Source organism: Momordica charantia, assembly GCF_013281855.1.
Source record: "Momordica charantia cultivar OHB3-1 chromosome 1 unlocalized genomic scaffold, Mcharantia_2.0 BLBB01000001.1, whole genome shotgun sequence".
Classification (NCBI taxonomy): domain Eukaryota; kingdom Viridiplantae; phylum Streptophyta; class Magnoliopsida; order Cucurbitales; family Cucurbitaceae; genus Momordica; species Momordica charantia.
The window spans coordinates 17,501,657-17,522,426 of record NW_028275157.1 but is presented as its reverse complement, the minus strand read 5'-3'; the positions used below and the strand labels follow the sequence as shown (position 1 = coordinate 17,522,426).

The 20,770-nt window shown below is 36.8% G+C and overlaps 3 protein-coding genes across 8 annotated transcripts; all 3 read left to right on the top strand.

Moving 5' to 3' along the window:
• Positions 1-631: 631 nt before the first annotated feature.
• On the top strand, positions 632-14,794 carry LOC111005382 (E3 ubiquitin-protein ligase RKP). Of its 4 annotated transcripts, XM_022276860.2 has the most exons (12): positions 633-822; positions 1,315-2,244; positions 2,734-2,975; positions 6,963-7,784; positions 8,804-8,964; positions 10,094-10,232; positions 10,678-10,761; positions 11,757-12,038; positions 12,137-12,268; positions 12,523-12,722; positions 12,856-13,060; positions 13,239-14,794. In XM_022276860.2, exons 2-12 carry the CDS (start codon positions 1,479-1,481, stop codon positions 13,533-13,535), a joined length of 3,330 nt encoding a protein of 1,109 aa, XP_022132552.1. In that variant the 5' UTR covers positions 633-822; positions 1,315-1,478; the 3' UTR covers positions 13,536-14,794. The 4 variants fall into 4 exon arrangements, with proteins under 4 accessions (XP_022132550.1, XP_022132552.1, XP_087977701.1 ...); XM_022276858.2 differs by having other exon boundaries at positions 632-822; positions 1,315-2,975; XM_022276859.2 differs by lacking the exon at positions 633-822 and adding an exon at positions 834-1,017 and having other exon boundaries at positions 1,315-2,975.
• Positions 14,795-15,418: 624 nt separating this feature from the next.
• LOC111005326 (uncharacterized) lies at positions 15,419-17,437 on the top strand. 3 transcript variants are annotated; one of them, XM_022276786.2, is made up of 5 exons: positions 15,419-15,836; positions 16,401-16,451; positions 16,595-16,728; positions 16,833-16,924; positions 16,979-17,437. In XM_022276786.2, exons 1-5 carry the CDS (start codon positions 15,543-15,545, stop codon positions 17,161-17,163), a joined length of 756 nt encoding a protein of 251 aa, XP_022132478.1. In that variant the 5' UTR covers positions 15,419-15,542; the 3' UTR covers positions 17,164-17,437. The 3 variants fall into 3 exon arrangements, with proteins under 3 accessions (XP_022132478.1, XP_022132479.1, XP_022132480.1); XM_022276787.2 differs by having other exon boundaries at positions 15,420-15,836; positions 16,985-17,437; XM_022276788.2 differs by having other exon boundaries at positions 15,421-15,836; positions 16,990-17,437.
• Positions 17,438-18,504: 1,067 nt separating this feature from the next.
• SEP2 (stress enhanced protein 2) lies at positions 18,505-19,609 on the top strand. The gene is made up of 2 exons (XM_022276789.2): positions 18,505-18,915; positions 19,075-19,609. The coding sequence occupies exons 1-2, from the start codon at positions 18,586-18,588 to the stop codon at positions 19,342-19,344; spliced, it is 600 nt and encodes a 199-aa protein (XP_022132481.1). The 5' UTR covers positions 18,505-18,585; the 3' UTR covers positions 19,345-19,609.
• Positions 19,610-20,770: the final 1,161 nt, after the last annotated feature.

Here is a 20,770-nt window from a genome sequence, read left to right as displayed (position 1 = left end):
TGACGCACATTTTTCCCGGCATGTAAGAAATTCATTATCCCACCACAAAACAAAATATATGTCTCCAATGGTCGTGAATTAACAATTAAGTCATATTCATTTCAATAATCAGAGCACTCAATTTTATATTGAAAATATATCTAATTAAAAAGTATTCCAGCATCGCGAGCAAAATCAATACCTACAAATAACAAATATAAGTTACGCCCTAATAATATTTATAACTAGCTATAAATATGTTTATATATATAACTGGCTATAAATATTTAAATTAAAAGACAGAGAATTTATTTAATTGAAAGTGTCGATCCTTAAAAAGTTTACAATTCAATGGCATGAAATTTAAGGCTTAAAAGTAAGATAATGCATAAAAAATGGTTAATTATTATTATTTTTTTTTTAAAGAGGAAGGTGCCAAAAATCATGGTTTCTACCAATGTGGAGGCGCCATGTTTCCGAAGCAAGCAGTTCTTTTAACGGCAACGGACGTTCGGGGCATGGAAAAGTTGACCGAGCCACAGCCTCGGCGCCCGTGAGTTCGCGCGTAATTTTGCTGTAAGTGCCACGTCATCATAGGCATAATTCGACACGTGTCACCCATTCCATATTAGGGTTCCGACTCGGCGTTCTCTGGTTCGGGGCAGCTGCTTCGTTTGTGTGGTCCTTCTCTTCCCTGACTTTTTGGCAGAAATTGGAGAATCCCTCTCTCTCTCTCTTCCCGTCTCTCTCGGTCCAATCAAATTTCAACTTCAACTACTTTGCCCTGCCATGTCTACGCCGCCTTCACTGTTGCGCATCAGTAAATAACTGAAATCAAAACCTGTAAGCCTTCCTCTTTCGTTCAGTGTTTGCGCCAACTTCTTGCGTGTTTTAATTTTGTCGGATGGTTTAGAAATTTGTGCAATTTCATCGCTGTTTGGCTGCCGAGTAAAATCCCGGAAGAGAAGGAAGCCGACAAATTTTGCACATCATGCTACCGGTTTTTGCTCTAAAATGGGAAAATTGAAAGCGTCTAAAGTAGTATCTACGAGTTTCCGTCGTTGTTTTTAGTTCTAATTCTTTCATTATCGTCAAATTGTGGAAAAATGGTTAGATGTTATACTATATTGCATTTTGCCTGCCCATTTCTGGCGCCCGTGTTACTATTTGGGATCTCCATATGTAAACTGTAGCTTCTTAAGTGCTAATTTTCAGTGATCACCAGTTCAATTTGACATTTGCCTTTTTTAAGTTTCAAGATATGGTGCTGTCTACCCTTCATGCTTGGTGTTGAAATTGCTTTTTATTTTTTTATTTTTTTATTGAATACTTCAGGATCATGGTGATGCTTGTCTTCCAAGATTTTGGGTTGGTTGGAATGGGTTAATATATTTGAAGGCCTACTTGGCTGCTCTGGAACCATACCTGGATTTGAGAATATTTTATCATTATTTTCCGTGTCTGCTTGAAATTGGAATATAGAGCTTATCTACGAGCATATGGCAGAAGACAGTCCAAGGATCAGTGGGCTTTCTTCTGGGTTGGCTGTTATTTTAAGTGATAATGATCACAGAGGGAGTTCATCGAAGAGCCGGTGTTTTTCGTATTGTGATGAATTCCGTCATCAATCTGTTGAGCGGACACTTGAATATGTATTTGGTCTCCCCAACAAATCCATTGATCCTGTGACTAGTCCAATTGATACGGATCTTATTCGCTCCATCATAAAGAATAGATTCTCAGAACTTGCTTATCCAATTGCCCCATATGGTGAGGGAGATGGCATATGTATTGTTGATAATGGTTTGGGGCCTAATGTAGTCTGTATTGAGAAAGTCAGCATCTGTGGTGATATGAGGATAGTTAAGCCGCCTTTAATTATGGAAAGTTTTTCGATGTTTAGCAGTTCTAGGGCCAATGCTTGCGTCTGGAGTGGAAAATGGATGTATGAAGTTATTTTAGAAACTTCAGGTATACAACAGCTTGGATGGGCAACTCTTGCTTGCCCTTTCACTGACCACGAGGGTGTTGGTGATGCAGATGATTCCTATGCTTTTGATGGAAGAAGAGTTCGCAAATGGAATAAGGAAGCTGAGAGGTATGGTCAGTCTTGGGTTGTTGGGGATGTTATTGGATGTTGTATTGATTTGGATAGAAATGAAATCTCGTTCTACAGGAATGGCATCTCACTTGGGGTGGCATTTTCTGGGATTCGCAAGATGGGTCCTGGTATTGGATATCATCCAGCAATATCTCTATCTCAAGGTGAGAGATGTGAATTAAATTTTGGTGCTCACCCGTTTAAATACCCTATTGATGGCTACTTCCCCCTTCAAGCACCCCCATCGATAGACAGTTTTGCTTCCCATATGTTGAAATGCTTATTGAGGATTTTGGAAGAGAAACGTATAGAATGCCTTGAGATTAACTCTACTGAGAAATTGAGGAGACTGAAAAGGTTTGTTTCAGTTGAAGAACTATTTCATCCTGTCTCTCATGGGATTTGTGATGTATTCTTCTCTGCACTTGAAGCTGATACAAATGGTATTGAGTATATAGGATGGGGTCCTTTTTTGTCATTCATGATGGAAGTCTTTGGACCACAGCCACCCCATAATCACTTAAGCTTAGATAGAATTATGGATGTTCTTCTAAGGAGTCAAGGCTCCCTAGCGTTGTTTGAGCATTTAATAAACGCCCTTTCATGTAGCTGTAAAACATCACCTCTAATTTTAACTGAATGCCCATATTCAGGATCCTATTCCTATCTCGCATTGGCTTGTCACATATTCAGACGTGAAGAATTAATGGTGCTTTGGTGGAAGTCAGTTGATTTTGAATTCCTCTTTGAAGGGTTTTTATCACGGAAGAATCCAAATAAGCAGGACCTTGAGTATATGATGCCTTCAGTTTGGTGGCCTGGTTCACGCGAGGATGTATCATATGAAAGTAGCATGGATTTAACTACAACAGCTCTATCTGAAGCAATTAATGAGGTACTTCTTCAATTCCACTTTTTCTGTGGCCTTTATGGTAGTATTCCTTGACCAAGACTGGGTTCATGTCACATGTGTAAATGATATTGTTGTTCAAGGCGAAAAAAAGTCTACTAGAGTAGGCCTGTTGTGCTCATACCCTAGTACCAAAACTACTAAGGAAAGATGGACATCCTTTTTAAGATATATATATAATTTTTGAGAAGACCCTTTTTGAAGTATTAATTAATAATATGAACTATTGAAATTTTGAATTATAGTTAAACTCCTTGGGGAAGGAGAAAGTCGGTGTGGTTATTTGTTCTCCTTCCCTTTGGCTATCTCTTTTGTGCTAAACCTCACGCTCTCAATAATTCATCCACCTTACCCATTTCCCATTTGCTTCAAGCATTGTGCTTGGTTAGATTTGCTTTTTTTTGAGTAAATTAGGAAGCTATTTATGCTGTTGACTATTAGGGGATTTTTCTTGGAAATTATATTTTCCCCTCTTTTCTTCTTAAACATATATCCATGTCATATAGATTTTTTATGAAAATATAATTAATTAGCTATACTAATCTTTTTCTTTTTCTTAGTCTCATTGCCTTTTATTTTGAGATGCAAAAAGTACATAAGTTTGCAGTAACTTCTCTACAAGGCCTAAATTTTATTTTATTCTTCTTTCTTCTTTTTTCTGCTTTTAGATTAAGTCTAATAGCCGAATAGAATGGATCATCGTCTTCCCTGAGCAACATGGGCACAAGTTGATATAGTTGAGAAATGCAAGAAGGAGCTTTCTTCTCTCTCCCCCCTTTTAGGATACAGAACATTTCGTCAACCATACGGTTAAACCTCTTATGATAAATTATTTTGGTAGATATTTTAATTGTAGTTATGCTCACTACCCAAGGGGAAAATTATAGCTAAAAGGGGCCTCAAGCAAGGAAACCCCTATCTCCTTTTCTTTCCTTGTCACTTCACCATTGTTGGATACACAATAAATTGTATAGTGCATTTTTGCTGCAAAGGACAAATTCTTAAAGGTCTTACCATGGGTGATCCTCCCATTGAAATTTTCCACTCGAATATGCGGATGCATGCTTATTTTTTGTCTGGACGAAGAAAGTATGTTATCCAATTGGTGGTCCATCTTAAGGGTCATTCTCGACTTGGCAAGTTTGACTTTGAATTTAATGAAAACTTTCCTCGTTGGTATTAACATTGAGGAGCAAAGGCTGAAGGTGCTGGTAGGAGGGCTTGGGTGTAAAAATGAAAAGCTTCCTTTCTCTTATCTAGGCTCCCCTCTAAGCTTTCCTCTGGGAGTAGCTCATCGAAAAAGTGCCTTTTAGGGATCTTTTGGTGGAGAAAAGTTGGATAGATGAAGAAGCTTGATGGTTTCTAAAGGGAGAAAACTAACCTTGGCCCAATCGGTGCTAATGAGTCTCCATATTTACTTCTTTTCTCTCTTGAGAGTGCCTCCTAAAAGTCATCAATTTGCTGGATAAAGATGATAAGAGAGTTTATTTGGAGTGGTGGAAGCTACAGCTCAGGGTCTTACTTGGTTAGATGGGAATGGGCCTCTCTCCCCACCCCTCAGGGGGGCTAGGTGTGGGATCCTTAAAACAATGAAATACAGCTCTATTCTAAAATGGCAAGAGATTTATACTAGAAGTCATGGGGCTAGGTGTGGGATCCTTAAATCAAAGAAATACAGGTTTTCTTCTAAAATGACAGTGGAGAAGAAGAATTGTTGCTAGCATTTATCATTTATGACTTGGATTCTTGTGGATGGTCTACTATTTCTTTCAAGGAAATAGAATTTGGCCTCAGATTGTGAAGGACGGGGGTATGTTCTTCGATTTTGTGAATTTTATAGTTGGTTGGGGATGGCAAGAGGATTTGTTTCTTGGGAAGATTCTTGACTCGACTCTAAACCTCTGGTGTAAGTCTTTCCTTGAGTCTTCTCGGCATCTTCAAGGAAAAATGCCTCTATTTCTGATTTCTGGAACTCTAAAAATCTTGTTTGGAATTTGGGGGTTAGAAGAGGTCTTTTTGATAGAGAGCTTGCTAGCTGGGTGCTCCTCATAGATAAACTCAATTCAGCTATCCTAAGCAATGGAGGGGATAAAGTTTGATGGTTCCTAAATGCCTTGGGTATTTTAATTCAAAGTCAGCCTTTCTAAATCTAGCTCACCACTCATCAAAGCTGAGAATTCCTTTGGTGGCTTATGTGTGGAAGTTTAAAATTCCAAAAAAGGCTAAGTTCTACCTTTGGTCATTGACTTTTTGAAGTTTGAATTTGAATATGCAAGAGAAGCTGCAAAGAAAAATCCCTTGTGGGCTATTTCTCCCTCAATTTGCTGCTTGTGCCAAAGGGAAGGAGGATGTTTAAACCACTTATTTATCCATTGTCAGTTTTCACACCTCAGGCAAGGTTGGTGTTCTATATTTCGACTTATACATACGTCTCCCATAGAACATAGATGATTGGCTCCTCAAGATTACGGTTGGGTGACAATTCAAAGGAAAGGCAAAAGTTCTCTGGAATTGTGCAGTAACGTCTTTTTTTTTGGTAAGTTTGGAAGGAAAGGAATTATAGAATTTTTAAAGATAAGTTGTCTTCTTTTGATTCTCTTTGTAATAGTTTTAAGCATTCTGCCTCTTGGTGGTGCTCAAATCATATGAAATCTTTTGTAATTATAGGCTCTTAATGATTGTTAATAATTGGAAGACCTTTCTTGTGTAGTTCTTTCCCCGAGTGTTACCTTTACCCTTGGTCTTTAGGCTGTTCCTTCTTCTTTTGAATCTATTCTCTTATTTTCTTATTAAAAGAAATTTTTAGGTTTGCTCACCTTTCACATTATAACATTTTCATTTATCTGAAAGAGAAAAGAACTATCAATAAAATATACCTCTACAAATTAGAAAGAAAAACAATGCAGAAATATATATTGGTAAGAAAAGAGAGAATATATTAATCAGAAAATAAAGGAGAAAGACTGCCTAGGGGCTGGCTAGAGGAAACCCCTGCCCATCAAGCTGAAAAAAAAGAGCTTCCTTCCTATTGTTAATATGGAGGCTCTCAGGCCTAAGCAAGGATAAAATTTACATGAAACTATTTCGACTATATAGACAAGGAAGAGATGGAATATACTTGGAGATTTTGTATTACTGCACTAAAGATGAATGACTAAATGAGGATCTTCATTCCTCAATTTTGTTGAAATAAAATCAAACTCTTCAACCTTGTCTTGTTCCTTTTCCTTTCCCTACCAAAGCCCAAGAAATTGTCAAAGTAGCATTCCCCACCAAGGCCTGAACAGGGCCACCTGTTGGAACACAAATCAAGTTGGCTACATGTGAGCCTCAGGCACATGTCCTGTGGTGGTCAGATAGGCATGCCGCATGTTGGCCAAACTTGATGTGATTCTCTTTCTGATATGGGCGGTGATGACCAATTGCTATCCTGAACTGATGATCCAAATCTTAAACTCTAGATCTTTCTAAGCAAGCAAACCTCGGATATCTATTTAGCTAAGATTTTGACTTGGAATGAAATCTCCTATCTGGATGACATGGAAGAAGTTGGGGGCAAGGATTTTAAGAAACATGTTAAATTGAATTCTTGCTTTCTTATTTCATTGCTTCATTGTACTGTTATATTTGTTGCTAATGTTGATGGATATCAACTTAAGTCGGGGATTAAAAAAAGGTGAACCCGACTCGTTCATTTACACTCGCAACGTATTCATGTTCAAATATACTAGACATTTTGCTTTTTCAAATTATTTTCTATTATCTGTCAGTTTTACTTATCATTGAAATGGATGTGTTTGGCACATTATCATTTCATGTTTTCAATATAATCAGCACACCTCATTACTTACCGCAGAAATACTCCTTTTTGTGGCTTATCTTTAAGTAATATGATCTAAACTGAGTAGATGCTAGCTCTGGAGATTTAGTTAGTCTTCAATTTTTCTTTGTAAAATTCTATTTTATTTGCAGATTGAGGAGAAGCATAGAGATCTTTGCCGCCTAGTCATTCAGTTCATACCACCCACAACATCTCCTCAATTACCAGGATCAGTATTTAGGACATTTTTACAGAACCTATTATTGAAGAACAGAGGAGCTGATCGTAGTGCATCCCCTTCTGGAGTTCTAAGTAATTCTATTGTTGTTTCTCTATATGCTGTGATACTTCATTTTTTATCTGAAGGATTTGGAATAGGCAGTGTTTGTGACTGGTTGAGAAGTAGTGAAACTGATGGTCCTGATATTGGTTTTCTTCATAGAGGTGGGCAGCGCAGTTTCCCTGTATATTTGTTCTTTAAAGATGAGTCTCATCAAACTGTGACAGCTAGGCTTGGAGGTTCATACAATCATATATTAAAATTGCATCCTCCTTGTGATCAAGAAGTTGAAGTAATTCGTTGGGAGGAAGGTTGCATGGATGACAATGAGACCAGAGTAACTCATTCAACCAGGCAAAAGCCATGTTGCTGTTCAAGCTATGATGCTGAATGCATGAGAAGTTCAAAAGATCCTATGAAATATGCTATCAGAAGTTCTCGTGGAATTCCCATGCATGATAGATCTGCTCATGTTGCTACTGAATGTACTGCTGGAAATTTGAATGATGAAATAACTGACAAACCGAGTTCAAGTGAACAATCTGATACAGAGTTTGGATATTGCCCAATGCAGCAGCAGATGAGGATTGTACAAAGGGAGACTAATACATCTTCAGCTACGTTAAGAGAAGAAGAACTATTAGACTTCTTGCTTCTCTTTTATCACATGGGACTTGCACCAGATTTTAAGCAGGTGATTGGACAGATAGATAATCTTCTTCTTTACAAAATTGCTACGGATGATCAAATCGCTTCTCTTAATCTCATTTTTCCACTGAAAATCTATAATCATTTCCCGAAATACACTCCGTTCTGCTTTACCAAAGCCTCTTGGAATTGAGATGCTCCTCTTCAATTTATCATTTGATAGTATTAATTTATATCCACGTCACTTGTTCTAACCACCTTAGTTGCTTCCATTGCAACCTGATCTAAAGGGATGGATGATGATCTTTTTATCACTTCTATCTTAATCAAAGAATCCTTTGGCTAATACTTAATCTAATAAGGAAAGATTTATTTTCCACACAACAACTTCTATAATCCATTGATCCCCACCCATATTCGATCTTCAAAATTCATTTTAATGCCTTCTGAATTGGAAAAATGTTTACATTTTAATTGGAGCATTCTGCAAGGGACTATGAAGAAGAACCTAAGGAGTTGAGAAGTAATCAATTTAAACTATACTGATCTGATCATTGTGCATCTGAAGCATAGTGGTCGCGTAAAGTTTTATATTTGTGTAGTGGAATGAAGTTGTGGCATAAGGACTTCAGAAACGACTCTGAATATCACCTTGGTGGAAGAGTGGCGTTTGTTGTGTTGAACCTACTGAATTCATTCTTGTTGATCTTTCACTTTCTATCTTATATCTAAGTTATGGCTAGTAGATTTGTATAAATTTGAAGTGGTGGTGATCTGTGTAATAGTTATATTACTATTATTATTAATAGTAGTATTATCCTTTAAAACCTGGGTTTGCAAAATTGGTTGTTATGGTCCCCTTCCTATCACATTTTCAATTTTACCGTTTCTGATTACTTATGCTGACCCATTCTGTGTTTCTTTTAACTGATGAGTTCCATGAACGTGTTCATGCACACTCACATATGCACATTGTAAAACTGATTAATTTTCAGTTGTAAATTAGCCATTAAGTTCGATTTTCTTTAAATGTTCTAAAATTAACTAAAGTTGTTTTGTGTCTAGGCATCACATTACATGTCACACCAATCTCAGTTAATAGCTCTTCTTGAAGAAACTGATAAACAAATAAGAGAGCGAGCTTGTAGGGAGCAATTAAAGCGTCTAAAAGAAGCTCGTAGCACTTACAGAGATGAAGTGATCGATTGCGTAAGACATTGTGCATGGTAAGATCTTTTTTTTCCTTTCTTTTGAACCCTATCCATTCTCTCTAATTGAAACAAGACCAAGTATCTACTACCAGAAATGTTAATGAAAGAGGAGCTTTGCTCTTCCTTATCTATTGATTCTGATAGGGCATCTATGCAAATTGTGATATTGTTTATATATGTAGATTAGGGTTGCCAGTAAAAGAGATTTTCTTATTCTCCCCTTTCTTAAATACAATATTGTATTATTGTCTGACATTGTCTTAAATTTGAGAAGACTGAAACTAAATAGATAAATATAATTTTCAAGTTTATACTTTATACAATCTAATCTTTATCACAATACAACAAGCTTCAAAATAGGATAAAATCAATATGGAATCTGGTTCTTTTAAGATAATGGCAAGAGGACCCCCAAATGGTAGTCCAGTTGACAAGGGCTTGGAGTCTGGGTCATACTGGCTTAGAGGTCTCAAGTTCAAACTTTTGGTTAGTTTAATTCCGGAAACCCTTAATGTCTCTTGGGTCCGGACCTTGGGGTGGGCGCAGGTCCCCTTGGGTATAGGGAAACAAAGCTCCGTATCCCAGTTGTTAAAAAAAAAGGGATAATGGCAGCAGATGAACGAAGGTTATGGTTCATATACAAACTTTCACTCATGAATCATGCTCACTCATTCCCAGACTGCCCATGAATCAGTTAATCAGTTTTTCTCTCTTGTGATTTTCATCTTTAAGTTATGGTACAAGCTCCTTTACCAGTGTAATATTTGTTGAATCTTTCCTAGAGAATTTCATTTATTTTGTGGAGACATTATTGGAAGAGTTGCTAGTGGGTGGATTTTTTCTTTCTAATTGTTGGAATTTATAGTTTTAACCTTTCATTAGGTAGGGTATTGAAGATGAAGTAGGGATTTGGGGTGGTTTGGAACAAAATTGTTTACTTTTTTTGTTGGTCTAAAAACGTCCTGGAGAATTGAAGTCATTACATTTTGGTAGTACTTTTACCTTGTACTCTTGATGGTTAAACTTTTTAGATGTTTTTATTTTTGGCCTTTTCTTTTCCCCACTTATCTTTTCTAATGCAACATTCAGTGATTTCATTTACTCAATGTTCTAAATGTCTTCTGCTGTCTGTTCCTCGTTATAGGAATCGCATTTCGTTGTTTTCCCGATGGAAGCAAAGAGGAATGTACGCAATGTGCATGTGGACTGTACAATTGCTTCTTGTTCTCAGCAAAATGGATTCAGTGTTTGTTTATATCCCTGAATTTTATGTTGAAACACTGGTAAGTCATCTAATCCATTATGCTTTTAAATACAAGGAATATGGCTGTTCGTACTTGGGTATCCCAGTATGCTATGTCAAAGTTTATTGTTACTGTAAGATTTATGTTATTAATTTTCTATAATATTCACATTTTTAGCAAGTTGGTTTACCTCAACTTTTTAGTGTTTTTTTTTTTTGTTTCTAAGATGCTTCCTGATGCGTTCAGTAATCTTTTATAATCTTCAAGTACTTTAAATGGCCAAAACATTTGAAATGTTCATGATATTTTTGTAAAGAATTTGAGAATGCTTCAATATATTTTTGAAACTCGCAGGATGGATATGTTTTTTAAGAACTGCCAGTTGAGAAAATATGTTATTTAAAATACTACTTGAGTATTCTTAGACTAGCTCTTCATGGCGCCAGCCACTTTTTATTCTGTATATTGTTCTGTCTCTTTACAGGTGGACTGTTTTCATGTGTTACGTAAGGGAGATCCTCCATTTGTGCCTTCTACTATATTTCTCAAGCAAGGGCTTGCTTCATTCGTATGTATTTATTTTCATATTGATTCTTTATTCTCTACTGGTTACTTTTCTTCAAGTGCATAAAGCTATAAAATAAATTGTTAATAATATTTCCTTGTCAAATAGAGTTATTGATGATGTCTTTTTTTCTTCTTCTTTTTTAATATTTTCTAATATTTTTCCTTAGACGTTAACTGGTTTCTTTCTCAAATACAATAAGATTCCCGATACCCTTGTACTTCAATTTATTGATTTTTATTATGAATAGCAGGCAGGTATCTAAAACATTGAAGGTATCAAATACTACCGTTAAATTAACCATAGTTCTATTTTTCTTCAAAATCAGTGTTGTAACAATAAGATTTATGATACCCCTCTTTTGAGGTTTTTGTAATTTCATACATCAATGAAATTGTTTCTTTCACAAAAAAAAAAAAAAAAAAGTAGTGTTGTAGCATATTTGGCAAGACTAGCTAATTAATTTGTTCCAGTTATAATCTGTGGAACTCTGGTAAGGGGAGCTTTGTGTTTCGCTGGTCTTCTTGCTTCTTTTTGAGACCTAATTTTTGGGGGAAAAGAGAAAAGATGCTCACCTGATGACCTGAATAGCTAGGAGCCATTGAGGTAGATGGAATGGTTGTTGGAGACTAGGAATTGGTAAAACCTGGAAGCCTAGTAAATGTAATAAACAGCTCCCCCCCCCCCCCCCCCCCCCCCCTTAATAGCAAGAGGAAGAATTGCCAAAATTAAATGGAGAAGCAAGCAACGAGAAAGGAAAAGAAGAACATTATGCGTGCATTATTCTTGGAACTATGATGTGCATAGATCTTGTCACTTCAATACATCAGACGTTGCAGATATTGACTCTTGAGTATTTATTTTGGCTTCTATATACCAACTTATAATCTCTCATAATTAGATGTTTGATTAGCTTTTTCACAAATTAAAATATTTTTTTCTGAATATAATTAATCGACAGTCGCCATAGTAAATTGTTTGTGGTCTCCATTAATCAGGTAACATTTGTAGTTAATCACTTCAATGATCCAAGGATATCAAGTGCAGATCTAAAAGATCTGCTTCTTCAGTCCATATCAGTTCTTGTACAGTACAAAGAATATTTGGTCACTTTTGAGAGCAATGAAGCAGCTACCAAAAAGTTGCCAAAGTCATTGCTATTAGCATTTGATAACAGATCCTGGATCCCTGTTACGAACATTCTTCTGCGACTGTGCAAAGGTTCCGGCTTTGGTTCTTCAAAACATGGAGAATCATCATCATCATCTATTATATTTCAGGTAAAATGATCTTTCTTTTCCTATTTCTTGGAGTTCTATTTTTATTAGTCTCTCACCATCAGTTTGTTTTTTTCACCCTGTTCTCTTGCTCTACGAAGGCACTACTACGAGAGGCGTGTGTCACTGATGAAGGCCTGTTCTCACCCTTTCTTAATCGCCTATTCAATACTCTCAGCTGGACTATGACTGAATTCTCAGTTTCAATTCGAGAAATGCAAGAAAAATACCAGGTACACGAATATCTTGTCTTCAACATTGTAATATCCTTTTTCCTTTTTCTGCTAATGAACGCATCCATGTTAAAGAATTCTCATCCGAAGTAAGAAGACCTGCAATTATCCCTGAAGTGTGCTATACGATTTAATCGCATAGCTGCTATAGAGCACTATGCGTTTCAATTAGAAACTTTTTGTTTATTAATTATTTAGAGCATCATATTTCGTATTGGCATGGTTGTAATTGTCATAGAATCTCTCTTTTGCAGGTATTAGATTCTCAACAAAGAAAATGCAATGTCATATTTGACCTCTCATGCAATCTTGCAAGGGTTCTGGAATTCTTTACACGCGAGATCCCTCAAGCATTCCTGTTAGGAACTGATACAAACCTTAGAAGGTTGACTGAGTTGATACTTTTTATACTGAACCATGTAACTTCAGCAGCAGATGCAGAGTTCTTTGACTTGTAAGTTTCAGATTAGTCGGAGCAAATTTATTTTTTTTCTTTACGTTGTTGAACATCGGGGGAATATTAAATGATTGCATAGCTACAATTGAAGTCATTAGGGGCATGCATAAACTTTCAACAATATTTTCAGGTCACTTAGACGCAATGGACAATCTTTGGAGAAAGTAAACAGAGGCATGATATTGGCTCCTCTTGTTGGAATCATCTTGAATCTGTGGGATGCTAGTGCAGAGCTGAAGAACAAAGAATATAATGACGTTGTTGGCATTTTTGCAAGCATGGAATGTCTAAATACTGTAAACTGTGGATTACGGCTTCTGTTGGATTACAACTGGGTTCTCTCTCTCTCTCTCTCTCTCTCTCTCTCTCTCTCTCTCTCTAATATATATATATATATATCTTATTTATTTAATCTTTCTGCACTTGTGTGTTTGTGTTTTGATGCAATCACTTGCTTGAATGGGAGAGATTTTTCCTAAATAGAATCTTAACTCTTATCATTGATTTTTACAGGCTGGATCCTTTAGGGGTGATGGTTATGTTGCAAAACTTGAACGGCTTGAGAACTTTTTAAGCCTTCTTCTCTATCGAATGGAGTCTTCAGCTTTCGATAATTCAGCATTCAGTGACCAAACAGATGCTAATGATAGCATGTGCTGCATCTGTTATGAAAGAGAAGCTGATACGTGTTTTAAACCTTGTTCACACCGGTCGTGCTATGGTTGTATTTCCAGGCATCTTTTGAATTGTCAGAGATGTTTCTTTTGCAACGCACCATTGGAGGATGTTATGAGGGCTGGTACTAATTAGACATTTTAGTGAGTAATCACGTTCCACTCAATGGAAAAAGAAATAAGACAGCACCAATTTTGGTGGTGCAAACCTAGCAACCAATGAACTTTGACGTCTGAGTAGGCAATCTTTGCTGATGCATAAAGAAGTCCTATCAGAGGAGGCATTATTTAATTTAATTATTATTACTTTTTGCTCCTTTTTTTAGGAGGGCTGGGAGGGGAGGTAGAGGAAGTTTCAATCAAATTTGAATATGGTTCACAGAAGAGTAGAAATATAAATTTGTACAGGTGTATAAATATGGTTAAAAGTCAAAGCATATTCGGTTAGGGAGAATATGTTATAGCATAGACCATGGTTAGGGAATTTTGTAGTAAGAAGTTTGAGGGGCCTTAATTCTGTATATATGAGATGTAAATACCAAGGAAAATACTTGTTGGCTCTCCCTTCTCTCTATCGTCTTCTCTGACTTGGTGAATCATTATAATTTTGTTTAATCATAGCATACCTGTCCATAGAGATCCGTTCCTCAAATGCAGCTTCTCTCTTGGTGTCTCTCAACGGATTTCGACTATAGCCTGCCTCATTCCTCTGATATTCAAGGAATTTTAAATGAGAATTGGAGGAAAAGGAAGGTGTCCACCATCACAATCTGTCCTGCCTTCTGGTTCAAGAGCTAAAAAGACAGCAGTATGGAGCAGAAAGTGGCATTGCTAACAAACAATATTTACTAAAAGGAAGATGCAGCTGACAGACCGCCCATAACAGCAGCAGTCGGGTTCTCTTCTGCCAATTGCACAGATTGATTTGCTGCTCTGATGGCGCGGTGGAGCTCGTGCTCTTCATTCGTAACTGCTAGAGAGCGAAGTTATGAAGTTCTAATGCCTCCACAAGTGATTTTGATCCAATTTTCGAGATTGATCCTTGGAAGAAAGGAGGTATTGTTGGAAATGAACCAAGTAGTGAGTGGGCAGAGAAACAAGGGCACTGGCCTCTTGAAGAGTTCCCCCATGTATTACCATACAAGTGAGTTTTCTGTCGGTTCTCTGTGTAAATACGTTTACTTAGTAAAATCTATATGCCGCGCACCATTATAGCGAGTGCAAAATATTCCTTCATTTGGAATTCGGTTGTCTCCCCTTATAATTAGGGAATTCATGTTCTAATGATTATTCTAGTAGGTTTAGAGACATGCTGATTATTCAGCTCCATATTCTGCATCTTGGAGTAACTAATGACCATTTGATAAATGCAGTGGGAAAACGGTTTTTGCTTCATAGAGGAAAATGACTGTAGTTTATTTGTGAAGTGAACATTACATTTTTTTGTTGGTTAAATTTTTTCCCCCGCTTATAGATTACAATCAACTTTGTATGACGTATAAGGTATAATTATGTTTAGGAATTAGTATGTATATGAAGGATGGCTTTTGGGTTGCATAGCAGCATAAAATTTGCCCAAAAACGAAGATGGAGATCTCTCAGAATTTGATTTTGTGCTTGTGGATATCAAGGCGTTTAGATTTTTTGGAATTGATCTCTTTTATCAAACTCTTATAATGAATTAGAGAAAAGTGATAAAAGTCACCACTCAGCAAGAAGGTTATGTTAGTGCGAAAATAGTTCAATGGATGAGATAATTACTACCATCAACCTTAACCTTAATTTCTAAAGTTTAAGTTTGAATTCAGAAGAAATAAAGAATCAAGACGTTTCCTTTAAAATAGTTTGATCGTAGATATTTGTGTTGAGGGTGGAATGAGGCTACATAGTTGATCCAAGTTTTAGCTGGAATATAATTTAAAATTTTTGAAGTTTAAAGTATGTTTAAGAAATTAAATAACTGGAAAGTCTACAAAATCCATATAGGTTTGCATATATATTATATACTATGAAATAGGATATTTCGGTTCTGGGCCTTTAACAGTGTGGGCTACGCCGCTGGCCCAGGATATTCTCATCCTCCCGGCTATGCCTCAGCTTCCGAGCTCGGAGATCGCTTAGCGGAGCAAGAACAGCGGCAGCAATGTTCGGAGCTTTGAAATTGCCGCCACCGTGCCGGGCGGCGAAGCATAACCTCACTCCCGCACTGCCCAGTGCCGTTAAGCTCTGCCGGCTGTCGTACAATCTCAGGCCGCCGAATCGACGACTCGCTTTGCGTTCGGTGCGATCACAATCGCTATCGTCATCGCCGTCTGATCCATCGACTTCATCGCCTTATACGGAGACTATTGGACATTCTTCTCCTGCAATTCTTCAGCTCTCTCAGTGGGCGCTAACTCAACGCCACATCCTTGTTCTCAATGTCGTTGCCTGCGCGGTAAACCACTCTCTCTTACTGGTTTCACTAAGAATCCGAGTTTTCTTTTTCTTTTTTTGACAACTCTAAGAATCTGTAAGTTAAAGGCTTTGGATGCGTTTAATTCAGATGGATTTAGTTACAAAGCACGAGAAATTTGTCTTTCCTAGCAGTGCACCAAAACCTATTCCCGCCCTCCCCGCCTCCAAATTTTGCGATTGATTTCTCTTGACTGACAGAATTTGGAATATATAGTTCAATTGATGTACTTGAAAATTTCCATTTACGTATTTTCGGCGCCAATGGTTGAAAATATTTCTCGAGCAATTACGTTATTTTGTTGGTAATTGCTTTACTTTTGCCAATTCTTGTGATATTAGGGCCTTTGAATTCAAATGAACTCGGGAAATTGTGCTAAATTCCATAGTTATTGCTTGGAGTCTGATTAGCCTGTGAAGTAATTCGACGTTTGGACCTCTTTATAAAGCAGTAAAAATCTTATTCTGTTCGTATTTTTCTTGGTAATTGGGAAGTGTAGCAATATAGTTGGGCTGATAACTATGTATTTTTACACCTTCCTTGCAGACTGCTATTTCTGCGACCTGGCTCTTTTGTTCTGCAATTCCCACTCTTCTGGTTTGTATTCTTCAACTTTGGTTACAGTTTTTCTTTTCAATTTAACGCGATGCATCATGCATCAGATGGCTGTGGCTGAATGCTATTCTTTCTATGGCTCACATTGCAAAAATTTGTTATCCCCAATGTTTTCCATGTCGAAGGCATTCAAGAGAGCGGCCGAATCACTAGAGAAGCTCATGGATGTCACAAGGGAGGAACTTCCGGGCACTATGGCAGCCATTCGGTTATCTGGCATGGAAATTAGTGATCTGACCATGGAGCTCAGCGATCTTGGGTAGGCATAACACATAAGATTTTGAATTTCTCTGTTCCCCCAGTCATTATAAACATATGTTGCAAAGGACAGGACAGAAGACTCATTTGGTATATCTTTTGCAGGCAGGAAATCACACAAGGTGTGAGAAGTTCCACTAGAGCTGTTCGAGTAACAGAAGAGAGATTGCGTGGCTTGACAAACATGACTCCAACAGGTTGTCTGTGATTTCTATGCTTCTTGAGCAATGAATTCGTTTTTACTTGATTAGCCTCAGTGCAGGAAATGACAGTAACCAGTCCGAAAGTGGGGGCAGCAGAGCCAGTTCTAGCTAAAAGAGCGAGGGGCATTAAGGAGGGAATAGTAAAGGGCCGTTCCATCTTCAAATTATTTCTAACTCTTACAAGATTTTCTGGGCTGGCCTTGAATTATTTGACTGGACGAGGTAAAAAGTAGAGTAAAAGTGGGAGCAAAATTAAATTTTGACTGCTGTGAGCCTTTCGTTTTGAGTTGACAAGTTCATATGGAAGGAACTTCCCTTCTTTCGTTTTTTGCTGCCATTAGATGATGGTTTGTTGCATAGTTGGTTTCTGTTCTTCCCAGCTTAGGACTTCCGTTATTGTTCAGTTCTGATATACAGGCATAAGGTTTATAGCTTATGCGGGCGAAGGAATTTCTGGTTGTGATACAAGACTATTAGTATCAGAGATATCTTGTTTGTTAACGTTAACTATTGGCGTTTTTGGCGAGTTGGGGAAGATTATGTAGTTTCCCCTTGTCAAGAAACCAAACTTCCATTTAGAAAAATGAGCTAAAAAGTTTAAATTATTGAAAATAAGACTATAAGAGATGGAGAAAATATCTACAGAATTCATTGATTGTAGACATCTGATTATTCGATAAGATCTAGTGCAGTCCTAATTTCTCGACAAGGACTCATCAAAATTAAAAATATAGAGATTGCATACTAAGCCTCTGTAATAATAAAAAACTCTAGTTCAGAATTTAATTTATTAAAATTAAATTTTTAGATTTAAAATTGACTCATTTAACTAAAATTTCCAGGCAATGTTGTCGTAGTAATTATTCAATCGCGACTATAACTTACAAAGAGAATCCAATGGTTCTCTTTTAAGTTTATAAAGAAAGGCCAACAATTAAGGAAATAACCATCTCTCTTGGGGATAAACATATAGTTTCTAACCTTTTAAAAAGTTTGAATTTAATCTTTTATATACTACGTTTTTCATTAGTTCTTATTATTATAAGTTGTTAAAATTTGATGAAAAATACACATAACTTAGCACGTAATAACCCACTTGTCTTGGAAATAAAATTTCTGGTTGTTATAGAAAATTGATCTATTGTATACTACAATTAAGGTATTATATGTCTAGAATTCAATTTCATAAAAATAATGTCGAAGTTAGAGAAATAAAAAATCGTAAAAATGATTAATATTAATATTATGTATATATTAGTCACATTTTATTGATATTTTTTATATTTTGTTTGATTTTTTTCGATAGAAATGTCGATTTCCCTTTCGTGATAGTTTTTAAAATTCATATATCATCGTTTATTTTATTTTATTTTCTTAAAGCCTTGAAAAAATAATCAATTCACAAAGGATAAGATCAAATTGAGGGGAAAAAAAAACCTAAATTATACATATTAATATTATAGTGGCATAGCTTTTAATTGTTGCAAAAAAGAACAAAAAAGGGGAGAACCAATCAGTGAGATGACGTGTCTCACCCAACTGAAAAGTACTTTAGCGTACAGAAAAACGGCCACGTCAGTCCTTCCCTGATATGATTACGTGTCCGTGTACTCAAATTCCTCGAATCTCTCCGCCCTCGATCGCAGACCTCTCCCATGGCGGCGCCCGCTCGTACTGTTCTCTGCGGCCGCCGCTTGAGATCCTCCTTGCCCGATCTCCCCCCGAGATCGCCGGCCGTCCCCGTCTCGCTTCCGAAACCTAAGTCCGGCGATCCGGAGACCGCCAAGATTGTTCTACAGCCTCGTCTATGTACTCTGAGATCCTTCGGATCGGATCCGATCGTCCCTATAAAGACGAGGATCAGGAGAGTCTCTGGAGGCGGTGGAAACGACGACGTCTCTCCGTTCTTCGCGACTCTGTCGGAGTACATCGAGAGTTCGAAGGAGAGCCACGACTTCGAGATCATCTCCGGTCGCCTCGCCATGGTGAGTTTCTAGGTTTCATCGATCTCGTAAGTCTAAAATTAGATTAGGCAATAGAAACAATAGCCAAATAGAAGTACGATTGATTGATCGATCGATCTTCAAACTGAAACAACTTCTTAGCGAGTAATTAATTTATTCGGCAAAATCAAACGTTTGCAGATTGTGTTTGCGGCGACTGAAACAGTAGAGGTGGTGACGGGAAATTCAGTGTTGAGAAAGATGGATCTGGAGGGGATTGAGGAGGCGGCAGGAGTTTGTTTGGGAGCAGTGATTTTGGCGGCCATTTTTGCTTTCTCCTCCAACGCCAGAAACAGAGTAGGCCGAATCTTCAGCATCAGCTGCAGCACCTTCATTGATTCGCTAATTGATCAGATTGTGGATGGCCTTTTCTACGATAACGATCCCGGCGACTGGTCCGATGATATCTGAATTCTCCGGCCATATCAAGTCTCAATCAATCTCAAGTATGTATATACGAGTAAATTTAACAGAGTAATGTTACATTATCGTTCTAAGTCATGATTAAAGTGTCACTTGATTAGATAAAAGTTTAGGACATAGTGATTGAATTGCGTACAATTATTGATACAAACATATTTAGCAGTTGAATGTTGCTACTTAGGTAAAATGTATTGAGATGAGGGATGTATTTGATATTGTATCAAACTGGAAAACAAGAAATACTTTTATCTTTTGGAGTTGGCATTGGGAACTAAAATAGTCTCCGCTGAATGAATAGAATCTATAGCGTAAATATTGTATAATCAATTGGTTATTGAAAATTTTGGTACTTATGTCTCCCCAAAGGAAAGGGCAAGAGTTTGGTTATGCTGAAAACTTCTAAGTTCGAATCTCCTAATCAATTTAATACCAAAAACTCGAGCAATATATCTTGAATGTAGGGGAGCAAAGTTTGACTCCCAGTTATAAATATATATATATAGGATATCTAAATTCACTCTCGAATTTGCCTACCTCACCGAGGTGCATCTTTTGATGTCCAGGCTAGAAGAAAATTCAATATAATTTTTTTGTTAAGACATTGACTTTTCACCTTATATTGATTTCCACCTACAAGTCCAAGTTAGGATTGATTTTATTTAATTATTTCTCTATATACTATAACCACAAAAAAAAGGTGGAAAATTGGATGAGTATGTGTATATTTATTTTTTGAAATCCGTACGGGTTAAGGTTGAATCTTTGTAAATGACCATAGTTTGAACTTAAAAAATTGCGTATGTATTTTGAGATAAAAAAGGAACAATTTGGTCTCTTTCTTGATTTTGATTTTTAAGGAACTTGTTTCTGTTTCTTTTCAAAACATAAATAAATTATTATTTCATCAATTTTTTACTTATAAAATGTGTATAATAAATATTAAAAAGGTAAAATATACTTTTGGTTAAAGTGTTTATTAATTAATTTGGTCCAAATCTTTAGAAAATAATTTTAAATAGTACATGAGTTTGGTAAATTCTAAATGACGTGGTAATATTAAATAATTTTATTTTTTTTTCTCTTCCCTTCCCTTCATCTTCTCTAATATCCACGATTCCATTCCATCTTTCTTTGAAACACCATAATTTTCTTTAAAAAAAAGAGGAGGGATTTTTGATGGCATGGTCCCGTCATGTCTCCCTTCTCTCTCTCTATGCCATTTATCAAAACCCTCCTTTCCTCCTTTTCATACTCCACAAATGCCCCCTTCTTCCATCTGAAGCTCTCTAGAGCTGTGTTTCCTCATCAATGGCAGCTGTTGTCAACAAGGTGGTTTCTTCTAATTAGGAAGAAAACCTATTAAAAAATCGATGACTTTTCTTAAAAAAGATCAGCAGCTAGATCTCTGCTACTA